Raw genomic sequence first — 21,362 nt, forward strand, 5'->3', positions numbered from 1 at the left:
CATGAGGTATTTCCATGGGTGGTCCAGTGCTTAAGAGGCCCACCTGCCAATGCAGGGGGCATGGGTTCCTCCCTGGCCTGGGAAGATCCCACACGCTACAGGATAACTAAGCCTGTGCTCCACAGCTACTGAGCCTTCACTCTAGGGCCTGTGCTCCACAAGAGAAGCCACTGCAAAGAGAAGCTCCTGCAAAACCCCACATGCAGCAAGAAAGCCCTAGCACAGTCAAAAACAAATAAATATCTTTTTAAACATTACCATGTGTCGAGGGAGGGTAAGCATATTCACATTAAAAGAAACAGAACTATCAATGTTTCCTTTAGGAAATTTTCAGTAGCTATAGTCAATTAAAACTTGACATTTTTAGTCTGCATTAAAATTATTCACCAAAACCAGAAGCAGGGTATCCCCCTATTTTACTGAAAATGATTCACCTTTGATGCACCAGTGATAGCTGAGAAAAGGAAACACAGGGGTCTCAGTGGGGTTTCTTTCTAAGGTCATGTGATTTCTGAAAAAGCAAGCTCTGAGTTTGAAAGCCTCAGGGTGTTGGGGATGGCTGGTTAACAGCCAACACCCTGATCAAACACATTACTATTTATGTAGTATAATGACCACATCCTCAGCTCAGAAAAAGAGCTAATGACATTTCTAATAGAAAGCATACCGAATACTCTTCCTTCAGAGACTGAGACTGATCCTTCTTAGAGTTGTTCTCCAATATCGGAACAAAATAGCGATGTCTGACTCCCATTTTCCTTTCTTAGCTAAATCCAGAAAGAAGGAAGGGAGGAAGGAAAGAAAGGAGAAAGAGAGGAAGGGAAGGAGGGAGAGAGGAGAAATTCAGATACTTTCACATGTCTAAAGTGATAAAATCAAACCGTCAGGGGAAGCACAATCAGAGGACGGCCTGGAAAAAACCAGTGCTCCCTAACCCCACCAGCCTCTGTCCCCACCTGCCAGGTTCCAGATAGGGGCACAACAAACTACCTCCACAAAGTGGAGAAGGAAAATCCAGGCAGGAGCTTATGAATAAATAAGATTCCCTCCTACATTTCCATTTGTCCTTGGCCGATTCATTCTTGCAAAATCCTAGGCAATAACTAAAAAGACATTTGGCTAGTGACCAATTTTTAGGTGACTGATTTTAAATCTCTGATTAAAGACTATAAAGGGCTTTCATTTATGATAGGTAATGGATAGAGAAGATAATGTTGGTGATGATGAAAACTAGAATGCTCAAAATCTCAGCTGAAACGTTTGAGGTCTCTTCTTGTATACTATCTTCTGGTGGCAACAAGGCCCCATAGTCCCTGCCTCCCTCTCCCCACAGAGGTCCTCGCCGAGGGGGGCACACCCACTGGTGAGGAGTGGTTACTCACCATTCTCACTTGTGGGGTTCCTTTCCCTAATGCCTAACTTTGAAATGGGAAAGAAAGAAAAGAAAGGAAACCACATCCTTTGTACTCTCAGTATATAAATAAGAGCTAGTCAAGAACTGAAAACACATTTCACATTGATTGATGTGGGGACACCAGCCACAATGAGGAACTCCTCTACCTTTCTGGCAGCCACTCTCTCAATTGTCGTTTTTCTCCTAATTCCTGAAGGTAAGACTGATCCTTGTCATTTCTACTATAATAAATTAAGTAAAATGGAGTAGACTTTTTGGCAATATTAACTAAGTGTTCTAAGAGGAGATTTTTTTATGCAAGTCCTAACATTCTTCCTGGGATTCTACATATATCCTTTTTTTTTTTTTAATTTTTATTCATTCATTTACTTGGTTGCACTGGATCTTGGTTGCAACATGTGGGATCTTAGTTCCCAGACCAGGGATTGAACCCGTGCCCCTGCATTGGGAGCACAGAATCTTAACCACTGGGGCATCTGGGAAGTCCCTCTACATGTATCTTTATTTTAGAAGGAAAAATCCTTCTTTCTTCTTTATAATTCCTTTATAAAAGATAATGGAACTACCAGTGCTGCCAATGTGTGGCTTGAAAATTGCCCAAAAGGACTCTGTAAAAACAAGTAATCAAACAGACACAAAGCTCTTAAATTAGGAAAACAAATAGCATCTTTCAGGAAAGGAACAGTGGCACCTCAGCCTTTCCTGCTGCAGAAAATGCATAGACAGTTTTAAAGATAAAATCAGCTGTACTTCAATAATCCATCAGTCTTTAAAAAAAAACCTGACCTAGATGTACCCCCCACGTCAAAATGATTCAAATATTCATCATTATTTCTCTAGGCTAGTATGTCCTTGGGAATACATTAGGACACTGGGACCATCGACTCTTTGGCAGTGCTGCGGTGTTTTGTATCAAGTGTATTCTTTGATGCGCTAAGTAGTAACCAACTAGCCTGATTTTATGTGAGCTGCACAGTCATTAGTTTAAAATGCTGTAATAGTCATGGGATTATCTCTAGAAGGGTAATAGGGTACAATAGCCCCGAGTAGCTCTAGGTATTCCTTAAAATCTTTCTAGGCACCGATAACGACTCTGGGGCTAGGCTGAACTGTGCCAACAAGTGTAGAGCTTGGGTTTTCCCCACAGTCTGGCAGTTTTTGGAGGTGGAAACGGTGGACAAGGGCTGATGGAACCTATCTTACCAAAAATTCCTGAGGAAGATCTCTGCTTTATCTTGCAGCTAAAAATAAGGAGAAATTTTAGAAATAATAAGGTTGCAGGACATTAGAAACAGAAGAATGGACAGAATACTATTAATATAAGCATGGCTTCCCTTGTGGCTAGGACGCTAAAGAATCCACCTGCAGTGCAGGAGACCTGGGTTCGATCCCTGGGTTGGGAAGATCCCCTGAAGGAGGGCATGACAACCCACACCAATATTCTTACCTGAAGAATCCCCACGGACAGAGGAGCCTGGCAGGCTACAGACCATGGGGTCACAAAGAGTTGGACACGACTGAGCAACTAAGCAGCAGCAAAATATAAGCATGTCCCAGCGACTATGTTAGAGCATGTTATTGTTGTTGTTTGTTCCCCCAGTGGGGGAAGCCCATGTCCTATGAAACACTGAAACCAAGCAGATTTAAAAAAATCCAATCATATCTTTTCTTCAAAGGAAACAGCAAATGCAAATTACTCTGTTTCCTTCAGTCAGAGAGAGTAGTATCGGTTCCCAAATGGAACAGACACAGCAAAGCATGATTTGATCCTCTAGACAGGTTGTCTCAATCTTTCTACACATTAGAATCCTCTGGAGACTTTGAAACAATATTTACATCTCAGCCCTGGTCCTATCTGATTTTAATTTGATTCTAGGTAGGGACCAAGAATTGCTAGTTTTTAAAGCTTTTCACCTGTTCTAATTCCTCTTCCCGAATCCTAGTTTGTGGGAGATGGGGACTTTTTTCTGTGCTCACCAATCACAGGACTCTGCAAAATGAAGTATTGTACTGAGTTTAAAATTTCTACAGCTCAGACAGTCCAAAGATGCATCTTTGAAATCCATCTCTTCATGATATCGATCAGGAAAATTGAGATGTAGGTGAAGTTCTATTTGTTTCACTAAGTTCCTTATCCTTTTACTTCTAGAGGCTAGGATTTCCCCTTCCCAACTCCCTTCTGGAAATGAGAGCCCTCTGGACACCCATTTTCCCTGCCCCTCTCATCATTTACATCTCATTGTAAATCTGGCAATAAGTTGGCCATATTAATAGAGAAACAGGCACTGTACCCTACTGAGAGAACCATGAGTCCTAGTCAATGGTCAGTAACAATGCTTGAGAAGGATCCAAGAACATCTGGTGTAGGAAGGTGGCGCTGAGAGTATATCAAGAGGGCACAACAACCTTTCAACCAACTGGGATGGTTTGCCTTGTGCTTCCATCTCAGTTCAGTTCAGTCGCTCAGTTGTGTCTGACTCTGCGACCACATGAACTGCAGCATGCCAGGCCTCCCTGTCCATCACCAACTGCCAGAGTTCACCCAAACCCATGTCCATTAAGTTGGTGATGCCATCCAACCATCTCATCCTCTGTCGTCCCTTTCTCCTCCTGCCTTCAGTAATGTCTCTTCTTTTTAATATGCTGTCTAGGTTGGTCATAACTTTCCTTCCAAGGAGTAAGCGTCTTTTAATTTCGTGGCTGCAGTCACCATCTGCAGTGATTTTGGGCTTCCATTTCACTTTTCGCTAATATTAAATCTCTACTCTTGGTCTATAACCAAGGAAATTTGGCTAAGGCAGAATTCTTTCCTTATAGCATCTTCTCACTTCTCTTCATGGCTTAGATTAAACCATGTGGTTCAATCTGGAGATTGAAGAAGAGTTTCAGGTGCAAAAGATAGTCTCTCAGTTTATGAATGACAAGGGTATAAATTTCAATAAGGAAAAGACTCATGACCAAAAAACTCATGGGTAGGGTCACAGCTAAAAGGTGCTAATGTCAGTTTGTAAGCTGTGGTGTTTTGCAAGAGCTCGGGGTGAAAAGGCTGGTTTTCAAGCTTGTAAAAGCAACTCTGCTTCCCCCAGATTAATACCTAGCCAGAAAAGGGGAGGGATGGGCAGACACCAGCAGTTCCTGTAGCACCAGTTACAGGTATAAACTCATGCACAGTTGTCTGCCCTTTGCAAGTCCTGAGGCCTGAGGCTAGTGGTTGTGACAGATTTCCAGCCTGATAATCCCTGGACCTGCCAATGGCATGACTTCTGTGGGTGAAAGAGCGAGACCTCTCAGATTCCAACAGGAATGGGATTTACATTCAGGTATCTGATCCGGGCTCTGCCGGTGGCTCCACGGTAAAGAATCCGCCTGCAGTGCAGGAGCTGCAGGCAACACGGGTTCGATCCCTGGGTCAAGAAGATCCCCTGGAGGAAGGCATGGCAACCCACTCCAGTATGCTTGCCTGGAGAATCTCATGGACAAAAGAGCCTGGCAGGCTACAATCCATAGGGTTGCAAAGAGTTGAACACGGCTGAAGAGACTTAGCAAGCATGCCCACATCTGAAATTGACATGAAGGGGTGGAGTATGCTCTCATCCCTCCTCCTCTCTATGTGGGAAAAGCATGTCTAGCCTTAGAAACGTGATTATAAGTAGAGCTCTTTAGGGTGGTCACTGATATGACTTGTCTTTGTCTTTTGAATAGATCTCTGTGAAAAAATTATTGGAGGAAATCAAGTGACTCCTCATTCAAGACCCTACATGGTGCTACTTGATGGGGGAAACATCTGTGCCGGAGCTTTGATTGCCAAAGACTGGGTATTGACTGCAGCTCACTGTTCCCTGTAAGTTCTTGGGTTTAAAAAAAAAAAAAAACTTCTGTGGAGACAGTCTAACTTGGAGGAATATAAACAAAGAGAGTAAATATCATTAAAGCCACAGGATCTTCACAGCATTTACATCTTTGGCAGCTTGCTTTAAAACCCCAAAAGGGAGTTGAGGCCAGACTCAGCCCCAGAGAATCAGACCAAAGAGGAAGCAGCATCCAGAGCACTTTTGGAAGATCTCCTCTGGAGCCACCAGGCTCAAGGGCTACAAGTCTTGGCTTCTGGTCTTGACCTGATGATGGTGCAGAAGGGCGAAAATTTTCAGTGTGCCCTCAGGGACCTGAGCACCACTGTCAAGTAGAGAAAGCTTCTTTTGAAAACCTTCCTGTTTTCTTAAAACTTCTCATACCTTCAGCCATTTCATAACCATGGTCAACCACAGCCTTCAAACCTCTTTCAGGGCTGGTCTTTTCTTCCCTCCCTAATCAAGCCTCTAAACTTGGGCTGTCCATTATGATAGCCACTATTATGTTGGTTACATGAGTTATCTATAGTTATATACATTTGCATTCACTAAAATTAAATCAAATGACAAATTTAGATCCTCGGTCTCACTGGCCACATTTCAAGGCCTCGGTAGCCTACCTGGGGCTCCATATTGGACAGTGCAGACTTATAGAACATTTCATCATCAAAGTATACTCTACTGAAAGCACTGTTCTAAGGTCTAAGTGAGACTAATATCAGCTGTGTAATGGAAAAACAACAGTGTGAATATATTGTTGGTGTAGTTTATACTAAGTTATGAATGATAATGGCCTTCATTATTAATATATCAGAGAGTTTCTTGATTTTATTAACCAAAATGAATCTTCAGCATGGAGTAAGAAAAGGAAGATCCGAAGGGGCCCCCCTTTAGACCACCTTTCCCTCAAATATACATACTCAGTGCCATGCACATAGGGTCTTTCATTAAGCAATCTATTTTTGAAAGTTTGCCCACTTAAGGTAAGTTTGTTGTCTTCTTACAAGGATTTCTTCAGTGCATTAGTTCTACAACTATTGAGTGTCTTTTGCTTTTGTTGTTGCTAGACCACTGAGACTTCTGTTTTCCAGTCATCTGCAACTGAATTCTCTATTACAACCAAAGGAAGGTTGAGGGGACAGCAGTATAACTCCAACAAAGATCCCAAGACTTGGCTTAGCTACCATGGAATTCTCTCTTTTTTTAATACTTATTACATATTTAATTTTTGGCTGTGCTGGGTCTCCGTTGCTGCGAGCAGGCTTTCTCTAGTTGCGGCAAGCGGGAGCTACTCTCCAGTTGCTGTGTGTGGGCTACTCCCTGCAATGGCATCTCTTGTTGTGGAGCACAGGCTCCAGGGCCCAAAGACTTCTGTAGTCATGGTGCACTGGCCCAGCTGCCCCGCAGCATGTGGAACCCTCCCAGACCAGGGATGCAATCCGCGTCCACTGCACTGGCAGGCAGACTCCAACCACGGAACCATCGAGGAAGTCCCCCATGGAAGTCTCTTATCATTTGATTTTCAATGAGCCAAGTTTAGCTTGTTATAAATAAGCTGCAGGTCAGCATGATGATAATGATAATGATAAATTCATAAACAATTCACTTTTATTCTTAAAAGTGTACATTTTTTTCTGAGTCACAAACAGGTATTTCCACAGCAAGCACATTTATAGATGGGACAATGAAACTGATCAGCCCATAATATGCTTAGCTCCTGCTTTAAAGAGTAAACCAAATTAACAGTATGGTGTATGTTTTCAGGAACCAGAAATCCCAGATCATTCTTGGGGCCCACTCAAGAAGCAAGGAAGAGCCTGAAAGACAGATCATGTCTGTTAAGAAAGAGTTTCCCTATCCGTACTATGACCTGGACACACATGAAGGCGATCTTAAACTTCTAAAGGTACAAACCTTTGATTATACTTTTCATTGATTCAAAAGTCATAGAAGCTCCTACAATCTGGCTTCTGACATGGAAATCTTTTTTAGTGGCCTGATAACTGTATAAGAGGGTCCCTGGCAGTTGGGCTAAAACTTAAGTTTAAAAAGTGACATTTTTATTATCTTGTTCTGCTAACTCTTTTTGCTTCCCTTCCAACAGCTGAACAAAAAAGCAACACTTAATAAAAACGTGGCTATCCTTCAGCTCCCAAAAAAGGGCAAAGATGTGAAACCAGGAACTGCATGTCGAGTTGCAGGATGGGGACAGTTTCAAAATAATTCCCCTGTGTCCGATATTTTGAGAGAAGTCAATGTCACCATCATAGACAGAAAAATCTGCAATGATAAATCACACTATAATCATCATCCTGTGATTGGACTGAATATGATTTGTGCTGGAAGCCTCCAAGGTGGAAAAGACTCCTGCCGTGTAAGTAAAATAAGATCCCAAACTTGAGCTGTTGGGTTAAGTCATGCAGATATAGAGAATGTGACGTCATGCTTTGCATTGGCTTCTACAGGGTCCTAGTGCTTTTTAAAAGAAGTCTGATAAAACTCCAGTCAAATAAATTAATGTTCTCAGCTCAGATGAGTTGTTCATCAAAAATAACAAGTTCACTGCTAGTGCCTGGGTTGAACTACTTGCATATTCTTGATTTTATATCAAAAACCACTAAGAAGCAATTTTTTTATCATTTTTCATATTAATGTATATAGATCTAAACTGAAAAAAAATATGTAACACTCAGGAGAGCTGAAGTCAGGGTACATCTAGGGCCTTCTGTACCTTTCCCCATCTTAGCACCCCCTAATAATTTCACTGCCATTTAGCCAGGTAAGTCTGAAATGCCTGCATTCCCAAGACTGACTGAAGATCTTGGAGTAAACTGCATAGCTTCCTAGAGCTGAGCTCGACCTTTGGAAACAACTTCCAAGCACTCCATACCAGAGAACATGCAAGCCTCCCTCTCAGTGTGCCCTGAGAAGGGCTGGGACAGGTCTCTGCTTAAAGATAGGAGTAGAAGAACATATGACTAAGGTTTAAGCCCTGAGCACTGGTTTGTCCCTTCTCACCTCACTGGGATGGAACTGCGCTCTCAGAACCTTTCGTTTGCAGAACTCCAGGTACAAGCCTCAATGACTCTTCATCCAGCAACACCAGTCATCCCTAAAGCCACAGCAGGGAAACAGCCAATCGGGTCTCTAGACTTTAAATATCTTTAAATATGCTGATCTAGAGTTCCTTGGGGCTTCCTTTGTGGCTCAGCTGGTGTAGAATCCGCCTGCAATGCAGGAGACCTGGGTTGGATCCCTGGGTTGGGAAGATCCCCTGAAGAAGGGAAAGGCTACCCACTCCAGTATTCTGACCTAGAGAATTCCATGGACTGTATAGTCCATGGAGTCACACAGAGTTCCTTGAGAGAATGCAAGGTCACATACCCGGTAGTGCAGTCACAAGAATAAAGCATGACTTATAGCTAACTGAAGCCTCCCTCCTAGTGGAACCAGGCAGCTCTGAAGTGTAATCCCTGACTTCCAGGAGCATCCATCTAGCATCAGATGCTCAAGAGACTTAGGAGGAAGAGTGAAAAATAATGCAAATTCCACAAGAATAGTACTTTTTGTCTATTTTGTTCACTGATCTAGTCCTAGTGTCTAGAAGACTGCATGGCATCTGGTAGGTACTCCATGAATATTGACTAAATGAACAATGTTTGCTAGAGAAGAATGGCATTTGTGGGAGTTTGAAGGAATGGACCTCCAAGGTCTAATTTTAATATTCACTGAGCCTATGATAAGGTGATAGACACAAGCTTTACCATGTTATTTTCTCTTCAATGGTTACTGTATTGATGAATTGATGAAGTTTGAGTCTTTCACATTCCATATGCTCTTAAGAAGTATAACTTCGTTCATTAAATGTTTGTTTCTCATTAAAAAAAAAGAGAGAGAGAGATTCAAGGGAGCAATTTCTGTTTGAGAAGGTGAAGAACAAGTTGCTTTGGTTTTGTTCCTTTGAGAAGACAACTCCCAGAAGAACTAGAAAACATAGCTTTTATTCTTTGCCTCAATGGCCCATCAGCATTTGACTGTTTTATGCCTTGAGTTACTCAGCATTTTGAGAAAATGACAAAAAAGAGAGTTTCTAAAGCAGAGAGTTTGTCTCAAAATCACTGGATTCCACAAATAATAATTCAAGTTTCATTTCAATTTTCACTGCTTTGTAAACAAATCAAGAAAAAAAGTTGACTATATCATTGAATATTCCTCAACATTTTGGTTTTTTAAGCACTGATCATCAAGTAAGTCAAGGTTGGTCTTAACTTCACGTTAAATGCTTCACATTGAATGGCATTTCTTCCATGCTGCTAGTGGTCACACTTGATGCTGACCTCCACCATTCCTCTTGTTTTCCCCAAGGGAGATTCTGGAAGCCCTCTGATATGTAAAGACACTTTCAGAGGCATCACTGCCTTTGGCATTCTGGGGAGATGTGGAGACCCTCGAGGGCCTGGCGTCTATACACTTCTCTCAAAGAAACACCTCAACTGGATAATTAAGACTATGAAGCAAGCAGTTTAAATACTTGTATTTCATTTGCTGTTACTTTTTAAAAAAATTGTCTTGAAGTATAGTTGATTTACAATGTTGTATTAGTTTCAGGTGTACAGCAAAGTGAATCAGAGTTACATATATATCCACTCTTTTTTTAGATTCTTTTCCTATATAAGCCATTGCAGACTATTAAATAGAGTTCCCTGTGCTATATAGCAGGTTCTTATTAGTTACCTATTTTAAATAAATTGATAGTAGTATGTATATGTCAGTCCCAATCTCTCAATATATCACTCCCCCCATCCCTGATAACCTTAAGTTTGTTTTCTACATCTGTGACTCTACTTTTGTTTCATCAGTAAGTTCATTTTACCCTTTTTTTTCGATTCCACATACATGTGATATCATATGATATTTGACCTTCTGTGTCTGACTTACTTCACTCAGTATGACAATCTCCATCCATATTGCTGCAAATGACATTACTTTGTTCTTTTTTATGGCTGAGTAATATTCCATTGTATATATGTACCACATCTTTATTATCCATTCCTCTGATGGACATTTAGGTTGCTTCCATGTCCTGGTTATTGTTAAGTGGTGCTGCAATGAACATTGGGATGCATATATCTTTTTGAATTATGGTTTTCTTCAGATATACACCCAGTGCTGTCGTTTCTTAATTTCATTATAAATAAAATCAACTTCTATCACTGTACTTGCCTCCTATAACATATAGCCGGCAGATATCCACCAGCAAAGTGGAACAGAGTAATATAGAGACCTTGGGATAATGCAAAGGACAGATCAAGGGACCATGGTCACCTGTGTCATCCATGTGACAAGTGACATGCAAATTTGACTTGAATTATTCACTTCACTGATTCAATGGGCTGGGCCCAGCAGGAGGAACACTAAGGTCAGTCTGTCTAGTAACAAGTACAGTCAAGGGCCCAGCAATTCTGCAAGAAACAGAAGCAGCCAGTCTGGAGCATTTGGATTAAAAGGAAATATTTGCCCTTCACAGGCCACTGTTCCACACCAACACCTGCTTCTCAGATTTATATACAAGAACCTGAGTCCATTGGGAGAAGCAGAAACAGGAAATGTCTTAGAGTATTTTTCAAAGCAGGCAAGAAATGGAAATTACAATTCTAGGGGATATTAACAAGGCACTTAGCTAGAGAAAGTCAGCCTCTTTTCTCAGTAGTTTGAATTTAAGCCTTGGGTTAGCTAGGTGATTTCTTGATTCTCCTCGTCCTTGAGCCTGGGTAGGTACAATCAACATGGTTATGGTGGCTGCCATCTCATACTAGGGAGTGAGTGCTGAATCATGGTCTGAAAGTTTCCTTTGGGAGAGAAACCAAGATGTTCATTCAGCATGCTGAACATAGTGGATAGTCATCAGCCCAGTAGCCGCATCAAGATTATATGAACAGATTCCTTTGATTTCTATCAGTTTGTTTTGGAATATAAATCTTATGTGTGTGTATGTGTATATATGTAAACATACACATATAAACACATGGTATGTCCAAACTGAGAACATACAGCAACACTATGAGACAGCTTCTTAAAACAAATGAGGGGACAGAGCTTATAGACTGACCAAAATACTGGCCCACTGGTTTTCAACCATGGCTGCCCATTAGACTTAACAGGCTCTTTAAAATGACCAATGTCTATGCCTCACTTTTAGAAATTTTTATTTAATTTGATGAGAACCAGGACAAAGTGTTCTTTTTATAAGTTTCCCCAATGATTTTAATATGCAGCTGGTGATAAGAACTCTTATATTAGAAATGAAATCTCATGCTGATATCTAAAAGAGATAAGAGAGTTACTAGGATGATATTTTAGATGCGTGTTACAAGCCGTGATTAGGATTTTAATAGCAATAAGAAGGCAGATGGAATATTCTCTACTGGCAACATTTATTACAGATTCTGAAGTTTGCTTAAAAATAGTTGCGTGAAACTCTTGTTCATTGCTGGTCGAAGTGTAAATTGGTAGAGTTTCTTAGGAAAAATGACAATGTCTATTAAAACTGAATAAACACATATGCTATGACTTAATAATTCTTACTCTTGGGTATAGACCAAACAGAAATGAGGGCTTTTCCCCACCAAATACGTGTTTGAGAATGTCCATAGCAACTTTATCCTTGAAAGTTAAAATTAAAAATAAATGTCCATCTATAATAGAAAAACAATTGTTGTATATACAATGGGATATTATACAGCAATTAAAAGACCAAACTATAGTTACATGCAGCAACAGTAACTACTCCCACAAATTTAATGTTGAGTAAAAGAAACCAGACTCCACATAAAAGAATATTTACTGTATTATTACATTTATCTGATGATTGGCAGAAAAAAAAACTAATTCATGGTAGCCAAGGTTGGAATAATGGAGGGGTGTTGACTAAGTGACACAAAGAATCTTCTGGGGTAAAAGAAATGCTCCCATGTTGATCTGGATGATTTACTCATAGATCTTGATCTTAATCTGTTCATAAATTAAATACATTGAGCTATACACTTAAGATTTATATGCTTTATGTGAATTATTACTCAATAAAAATTTTATACTACACAATTTTTGTAGCTAAAGCTTCTGTTTTGTGTATTGTCTGAGTTCATTTTTTTCTTTACTGAAACCACATTCCAGACTTCCATAAAACTAACAGCGGTAGAAGATATATTGCTGTTTTTCTTAAATGAGAACCTTGTTCACACACCAGTATTAATTGAGAGAAGTAATCTTTGGTCCTTTGGTCATGTCATAGTCTCATGAGATTTTTAAGAGAGATGTAACCATATCAGAATGGTGGGGGACACTGGAAATGGTCTCACCATTTTGCTCCTTTCCCTGCTAAACTTTTTCTAATAGTTTATACTTGGCTAAATAAGATCAAATGAAAGCCATTATCTTAAAAAAGAAGACTGTGCATTACAGGGATGTATCATATTTGCACTTTTTGGTGACCTAAAATTTTGTAAGGTAAGAATCACTAGCACTACCAAGTAGATTTTCTGAGTTTAAAAACAGGGTAAAGAACAGAATACATTGTCAGTTTGTCAGGAGAGTCCTACCACTCCTTGTATTTACTATTCCACTTTTCAATTATCAAGGTTTTTATTTGGTATTACTTTTTTGAAGAGAGATATTAAAGGAGTGTGTGTATATTGGTAAAAGCCATTTATGATAAAGTAAATAAATTAATCAACATATGTTAGTTGACACACGCAAAGCATTGCAGAGGACACTAAAAACATATAACATGTGCTCCCTCAACTCCTCAATATAATTCTGTGAAAGAAATAAGCATGCTAAAGCTTAAATAAACAAAGATTCCCGTACTAATAGAAGATTTTTTAAAACAACTAGAATAGTTATATTAACACAAAGTAGGTGACACAGGCTGATAGATACCAAGAGTTCAAAGCCAGGTTAACATTATTTCAAAAACACTTCCTGGAGAAGATAGGACTTAAGTGAAGGTACAGAGCAAAGGAACTGAGGAGCAGGAATTCCAGACTAGATGCGAGCTCCAACAAAGGCATAAGGCAGGAAATCATGACAGCCCAGCGATAACACAGGAGGTGAGTGAGGGTTAATGTTAAAAAGAACAGTGGCTTGATGGAGCTTGAAGAAACCTTAGCAGTCATCAAATCCAAAGCCCTATTTGCAAATGTTGTGGCATACCCAAGGTCACTCAGTAAGTTTATGGCAGAGCCTAGTTAAGTATAGGTCCCCTAACTTCAGATTCTGGGCTCAGGACTCCAAGGTTGAGGTCAAGGGGGATTAGACAATGGGGAGTCACTGAGAGTTTATGAGCAGGGTACTGGGAGGATCAGCACAGTACTTTTAGAAATTAAACCTATCAGTGATGTGGAAACCCACTAAGAATAAAGACAGGAAACCAGATAGAAGGCAATTGCCACAAATTGGTCATCAGGTGTGTAGGACGTTACTGCTGCTGCTGCTGCTGCTGCTGAGTCACTTCAGTTGCATCCGATTCTGTGCAACCCCACAGACGGCAGCCCACCAGGCTCCCCCATCCCTGGGATTCTCCAGGCAAGAACACTGGAGTGGGTTGCCATTTCCTTCTCCAATGCATGAAAGTGAAAAGTGAAAGTGAAGTCACTCAGTCGTGTCTGATTCCTAGCGACCTCATGGACTACAGCCCACCAGGCTCCTCCGTCCATGGGATTTTCCAGGCAAGAGGACTGGAGTGGGGTGCCATTGCCTTCTCCGAGGACGTTACTTGGGTGAAACAAAAGATAGAGAACAAGGAGTAAACTGAATAATCAGGAGGCTCCCTGAGTGATGGGATGACTAGGGTAAGATGAGATCATGAAGAGAGAAAAGGGAGTCCCAAGGAAGTCCTTGTCAGAGAGGAAATAATCCATATGCTTAATCCATATTAAAGTTACTCAGTCATGTCCGACTCTTTGTGACCCTATGGACTATAGCCCACCAGGTTCCTCTGTCCATGGAATTCTCCAGGCAAGAATACTGGAGTGAGTTGCCATTTCCTTCTCCAGGAGATCTTCCCACCTCAGGTATCGAACCCAGGTCTCCCACACTGCAGGCAGACTCTCTACCAACTGAGCCACCAGGGAAGCCTTATGCTTAACACAGAGGAGCACTTTAATCAGTATTTAAATGAGTAAGTTGTGCTTATTCAAGTGAATAAGTTGTGTTTTTAATGTATTGAGTTTGAGCTAAAGACAGAAAAGGATCTCAATGAAGAAATAACCAAGGGACTTCCCTGGTGGTCCAGTGGTTACGACTTCAAGTTCCCACTGCAAGGGCATGGGTTTGATCCCTGGTCAGGGAACTAAGACGCATGCATGCCATATCATGCAGCCAAAATAGAAAAAAAAAAAAAATATATATATATATATATATATATACTTAGATCCAGAGATCTAAGTATAAGGCTGGAGCTTGGGAGAAAAGTGAAGGGGGAAAGAAGAGTTTACAAATTGTTGCAGTAGATATTCTTGTGACTATAGCAGTGAAAATGCATCTCTAACACGGAGGAGACAGAAAGAAGAAGAAAAGGGGAGGAGGAAAGCAGAAAGATAAGCACAGAATGAGAGACAACGTCTGGAAGTTATGGTGGGATGAAACAGAGCAAGTAAAGTAACCTGAGAAAAAGGTCAGGGGAACAGGCATTCACCTCAGGAAAAGCACCATCTTGTTTGAGCCTCATGACAATGCCATGGAGAAGGCAAGGCCAATATCATTATTCTCATGTCAAAATGAGGAAGCTGAAGCCAGGAGGGGCTGAGTGACTAGCAGCAATTCCATATGCAGGCTGTGCCATCCGCTGCAGCAGAAAAGACTCGCATCTGGTCTGGACTCAAAGCCAGGTGTAGCACTCGGCCTCGGTGGTCTGTGGGAAGACAGACAGACAGCTCGTGTTCCACGTGTTAAGGGCTGTTGCCTAGGACTGGGAAGCAACCTAAGCTGGGGGCCATGAATCCCATCCCAGGATAAAGGGCTTCTCCAAACACCTGCCACATTCAGGGCTGGCGCTCCCACTGCACCTTTGCCAAGAAAACAGTCAGCGTGGGCTCTGGGGAACACCCTAAAGTGGCCAAGTTCTGCTTCACTGTTGTCCCTTCAGGGTGTTTCCCCTTGTATTAGATCCCTAGGGCTGCTGTAATAAATCACCACAAGCTGCATGGCTTAAGACAACGGAAATATATTCTCTCACAGGCCAGAAGTCCCAAATTAAGGGGTTGGCAGGGCCGGCTTCCTCTGGAGACTCCATTCCCTGACTCTTCTGGCTCTGGCAGCTGTTGACCATCCCAGAATGGTGGCCACATCACTCCAGTCTCTGCTTCCGTGGTCAAGTCGCCTCCACTTCTGTGTCTGTTCTCCGCTGTGTGCCTCTTATAAGACACTTGCTGTTACATTTAGGGCCCATCCGGATAATCCAGAATGATCTCATCTCAAAATCCTCAACTTTAATTACACCTGCAAAGACCCTTTCACAAAATAAAGTTCCATTCCCATGTTCCAGGGACTTGACTTGGATAGCTCTGAGGGGACCAGCTTTTAGTTCCCCACAACCTCATACCTTCTACCATTATTAGTTCTATCTTCTCTACTCCACCAATTCCCAGGAATTCCCTTGGCCATGTTCCTACCACACACCCCATCCCTCTTCTTATCCTCCCCTAAAAGTAATCCCTTTAGGATGTTGGTTTCAAGAAGCTAATCAAATAAACTCATGCAGCTTCATGGAAAAGGACACAAAAATCTGTCCCACAAAGCAAACATAAGTCTTTGTGTGAAATTCTGAGGATAATAACCCTCTTTCCAACTGACCATTTCTCAAAGAACATTCTGTGGGACAATAGTTTTATATGAGGTTGTTAGGTATTTAAAAATGAAAAGAGTCTTTAATAATCATGTTAATTTGAGAACTCCAAGTTAAGGAAATTAAACAGGATTCCTTATTTCAAAACTGCTATATGCATTATAGGGCTTCCCTAGTGGCTCAGTAGGTAAAGAATCTGTCTGTAATGCAGGAGACTCAGGTTTGATCCCTGGGTCGGGACGATCCCCTGAAGGAGGAAATGGGAATCCACTCCAGTATTCTTGCCTGGAGAATTTCATGGACAGAGGAGGCTGGTGAGTTACAGTCCATAGGGTTGCAAAGAGTTGGACACAACTGAGAGACTAACACTTTCATATGCATTATAAACATTTGGGAGAAGAGGCTATAATAGGCAGCATTTCTGAAACTTATTTGGTCCTTTTGACTTGAGCATCTTAAAGGACTAATGTTCCTCAGAAAATATTTTGCAAAACCTATTCTAATCCAACAATTCATGATCAAATCTTTACACCAAAATAGACAAAGCTGACTCCATGAAAGAAAGCTGGGACTAGGACAAAGTAGGAAAGAAGGAGGGGGATATGTTTCTGAATAGGTAGGTATTTGGGGGCACAAATAAAATCATATGAGATGGGTGGTCACCCTCTCATAGAGCAGTACAGCTTACAACTCAATTGAGAGCTGGAATTTCAGAAATAATCTTGTTCTCTGACACAAGATTCTCAAGAGCAAAGAGTGTAGCTACACTTTCCACTCCTAAAGGAGACATTGCTTAGATACTTAGGGCTTTTTCCACCTACACACAGAACTCCCAGTGCTCCCCTTCATGCAAACACAGACACACAACACACAGAGACACGTCCCCAAGGATACATGGGATTGGCCCTAGGCATGTTGGTGCATAAAAAATGTTTAAATTCATTGATATAACGCCATCCTTTTAATTTAGAGTTGAAGAAAAACTTTAAGAATATCAAACGCTTTGTTCAAGGTCACACAGCCGGTTAATGACAGAGCCAGAACTGGAATCCAGTTCAAAGCTTTAACTGTTTACCATGCTCCAAACCCAGCACAAAGAAGAGATTCTTTTTCTACTAAAGGCCAGTATCCATTATTATGCTGGGAAAGATTGAAGACAAAAGGAGAAGGGGTGGCAGAGGATGAGATGGTTAGATGTCATCACTGTCTCAATGGACATGAATCTGAGCAAACTCTGGGAGATAGTAAAAGACAGAGGAACCTGGCATGCTGCAGCCCATGGGGCTGCAAAGAGTCAGATAGGACTGAGTACGTGTGCGCGCGTGCGCACGCACACACACACACACAAGCCATATAAATGAAAAACAACTTAATTTAGTTAGGAAAATATAGATCATTATACCAATGCTTTAAAATTAAATCTAAAAAGAAAATTGTATTCAATAAATATCAGATCAGATCAGATCAGATCAGTCGCTCAGTCGTGTCCGACTCTTTGCGACCCCATGAATCGCAGCACGCCAGGCCTCCCTGTCCATCACCAACTCCCGGAGTTAGTGATAAATACTCATGCATTCTTTATTATGTGCATTAAGATGAAAAGGAAGGAGGGAGAGAAAGTGGAAAAAGGAATAACAGGGGGAAAGTCCCAAATCTTTTATAGAACAGACTTTGAACAATATCTTGACTTAAAAGATGGACAGCTACTTCCAGAACTTGTTAGGAAAATGGCCTTTGGATGGAAACAAAAGCATTATTGAAATACTTCTTTCACATTCACAACAATCTTAGTTTACTAGATAGAGGGAAATGCCACCTTATTTCAAAAATTTCCATCCCCACGTTCCAAGAGAACTGTTACTGAAAGCATGGAAAGGTTGGTTTTCTTTATGCAGCAACAGCCATAAATGAGCCCATGCATTGATGCATGTGTGATGAACTGATGGAACTTAGTCAAAGGCCAGATCTCACTTATAAGCCAGAAAGTCAGCTACCACTGTTTCAAAGCTTAGAAATTACAGCCTTGGTGGGGTGGAGGTGGGGAGGGGGGTGGAGGGGAGGGTTGGAGGGGAAATTATAAGGCATCTTTCTTCTATAGTCAGGTGGATGAGGACCTCTTTAACTAAAATTTTCCTCCAGAGAATTATGACTGTGGGTAACAGGATGAGAATTACTAAAAGCATGACCATAATTGAAAATAGCTTCTTTCCAGCTTTTTGACCACAATTCATTGTCAAAACTACATTTCATGTGGTGACCCTATACATAGACATGCAAATGTACTGATAACAATGACAAAAGTTTCATAAAATAAAACCCACTTTTCCATTTTTCCATTCTATACCATTCTATTTTTATTTTAATGCTGATCTTGACCCATGATGGAAACACTGACTCACAGTAAAAACACATAGAAGCTGAAGACCTCAGCAGCCACACCATGTGGCACTGCCCACTGAAGGGTGTTCATGAAGCAAGATCTTGAGATGTTCCCATACAAAGATTTCCCAAAGAACTTCAGTTCAGTTCAGTTTAGTCACTCAGTCTTGTCTGACTCTTTGAGACCCCATGAATTGCAGCACGCCAGGCCTCCCTGTCCATCACCAACTCCCAGAGTTTACCCAAACTCATGTGCATCAAGTTGGTGATGCCATTCAGCCATCTCATCCTCTGTCGTCCCCTTCTCCTCCTGCCACCAATCCCTCCCAGCATCAGGGTCTTTTCCAATGAGTCAACTCTTTGCATGAGGTGGCCAAAGTATTGGAGTTTCAGCCTCAGCATCAGTCTTTCCAATGAACACCCAGGACTGGTCTCCTTTAGGATGGACTGGTTGGATCTCCTTGCAGTCCAAGGGATTCTCAACAGTCTTCTCCAACACCACAGTTCAAAAGCATCAATTCTTCGGTGCTCAGCTTTCTTCACAGTCCAACTCTCACATCCATACATGACCACTGGAAAAACCATAGCCTTGACTAGACAGACCTTGGTTGGCAAAGTAATATCTCTGCTTTTTAATATGCTATCTGCTGCTGCTGCTGCTGCTAAGTCACTTCAGTCATGTCTGACTCTGTGTGACCCCATAGACGGCAGCCCACTAGGCTCCCTTGTCCCTGGGATTCCCCAGGCAAAAACACTGGAGTGGGTTGCCATTTCCTTCTCCAATGCATGAAAGTGAAAAGTGAAAGTAAAGTCACTCAGTCGTGTCCGACTCTTAGCGACCTCATGGACTGCAGCCTACCAGGCTCCTCTGTCCATGGGGTTTTCCAGGCAAGAGTACTGGAGTGGGGTGCCATTGCCTTCTCCAATATGCTATCTACATTGGTCATAACTTTCCTTTCAAGGAGTAAGCATCTTTTAATTTCATGGCTGCAATCACCATCTGCAGTGATTTTGGAGCCCAAAAAATAAAGTCTGACACTGTTTCCACTCTTTCCCCATCTGTTTCCCATGAAGTGATGGGACCAGATGCCATGACCTTAGTTTTCTGAATGTTGAGCTTTAAGCCAACTTTTTCACTCTCCTCTTTCACTTTTCATCAAGAGGATTTTTAGTTCCTCTTCACTTTCTGCCATAAGGGTGGTGTCATCTGCATATCTGAGGTTATTGATATTTCTCCCGGCAATCTTGATTCCAGCTTGTGCTTCCTCCAGCCCAGCGTTTCTCATGATGTACTCTGCATAGAAGTAAAATAAGCAGAGTGACAATATACAGCCTTGATGTACTCCTTTTCCTATTTGGAACCAGTCTGTTATTCCATGTCCAGTTCTAACTGTTGCTTCCTGACCTGCATATAGGTTTCTCAAGAGGCAGGTCAGGTGGTCTGGTATTCCCACTTCTTGAAGAATCTTCCACAGTTTATTGTGATCCACACAGTCAAAGGCTTTGGCATAGTCAATAAAGCAGAAATAGATGTTTTTCTGGAGCTCTCTTGCTTTTTCCATGATCCAGTGGATGTTGGCAATTTGATCTCTGGTTCCTCTGCCTTTTCTAAAACCAGCTTGAACATCTGGAAGTTCACGGTTCACATACTGCTGAAGCCTGGCTTGGAAACACCAAATGATTCCTCTTGGAGATTCCCAACACACATAATGTATCAAAGGCTTTGAGACATAATTAAGAAAGAAAAACTGTTCTTATTTAACTCAGAATTTCCAAATATATCTGACCATATGATGTGCATTTGTAAAACAATCTTCCTCCTAAATACTTTGGGGAAATATTGTACATAGAAGAAACTACTGAGTTAGAGACGAAAATCAGTGTCTAAAAGTTCAAAATTAACTGCATCTTCTCTAACCAAAAACATTTTGCAGGAAGGAGGAAGGGTTAAATATACTCTCTGCTGTCTAATATTAAAAAAATTCACAAATCATTAAAACTAAAAAGTATAACTTATTATGACCAGATAAATGAAAAAATAATAAAAGCACTAATACCTTTATTCTGAGCATCAGCAAATTCATGCAAAAGTTATCTATCAGTACTCCCACCTAAGTTTTAAGGCTTGATTTAATATGTTTCCTTAAACTAAAAAGGTCTGGTTACTTGTAATCACTATATGCCAAAGACCACCTCACGCTTCTCCTATACCCATTCTGGCACTGAAGTGGCTCTGTCAAGAGCTGTCTGTATTTTTATTCACTAAGTCACACAGTATAACAGCTGAAGGACAGAAAGTTATTTTGAGGCTAACCAGAGCTCCAGCCAGGCTGAGCAGCAGAAGCAGGAAGACTCTCTGTTGAGGTGTTTTGTCATTGCCAAATAACATTCTCAGAATCTCCAGAGAGTCATGGCATCATCACCACCTAATATCGTATATATTTGACTTTTGTCTATCTTCTCCCACAGAAGTATAGGCTCCATGAGGGCAAGGATATTGTCTGTCTGGTTCACCTGTGTATGCCCAGCACCATCAAAATTGCCTGGTACATAATAGATGCTTAATATTAATAAATAAATGTTGAATAAATACATTTCAGGGATGATCAGAAAATGAGTGGCAAGAGGAAGAAGACAGAATATATAATCAGAGGTCTACAAGAGACTGGATGTCAGTGCCCTGTTCCTTCAATAACCAACACTTCTATTTTCCTCAGCCCCCCTTAATATTTCAGATTGCACACAAAGATAGTTTAAGACTCTTGAGAACAAGGCCCGAGTCTTGTTCTCCATCATGGGGTCTTGCTCTCAAGAAGTAGCCAGTAAGTGTTTACAGAACCACACCAGGAAACAACATCAGTCTGTCTTGAAAGGGCAG

The 21,362-nt window shown here is 41.2% G+C and overlaps 2 protein-coding genes across 2 annotated transcripts in view; one reads left to right on the top strand and one right to left on the bottom strand.

Moving 5' to 3' along the window:
- Positions 1–1,459: 1,459 nt before the first annotated feature.
- On the top strand, positions 1,460–12,363 carry LOC147350357 (granzyme A-like). The gene is made up of 5 exons (XM_086361704.1): positions 1,460–1,610; positions 5,117–5,255; positions 7,027–7,168; positions 7,367–7,636; positions 9,628–12,363. Exons 1-5 carry the CDS (start codon positions 1,544–1,546, stop codon positions 9,787–9,789), a joined length of 780 nt encoding a protein of 259 aa, XP_086217830.1. The 5' UTR covers positions 1,460–1,543; the 3' UTR covers positions 9,790–12,363.
- CDC20B (cell division cycle 20B) overlaps positions 12,093–21,362 on the bottom strand; it is a 68,980-nt gene continuing 59,710 nt past the window's right edge. Inside the window, exon 12 of the mRNA XM_086361703.1 lies at positions 12,093–15,172. Within this exon, the coding sequence (XP_086217829.1) occupies positions 15,072–15,172 (101 nt within the window). The 3' untranslated portion in view covers positions 12,093–15,071. The remainder of the gene's footprint in view (positions 15,173–21,362) is intronic.

Source organism: Bos grunniens, chromosome 20 (genome assembly GCF_055505025.1).
Source record: "Bos grunniens cultivar Pamir isolate PY7600 chromosome 20, Bosgru_T2T1.0, whole genome shotgun sequence".
NCBI classification, from domain to species: Eukaryota; Metazoa; Chordata; class Mammalia; order Artiodactyla; family Bovidae; genus Bos; species Bos grunniens.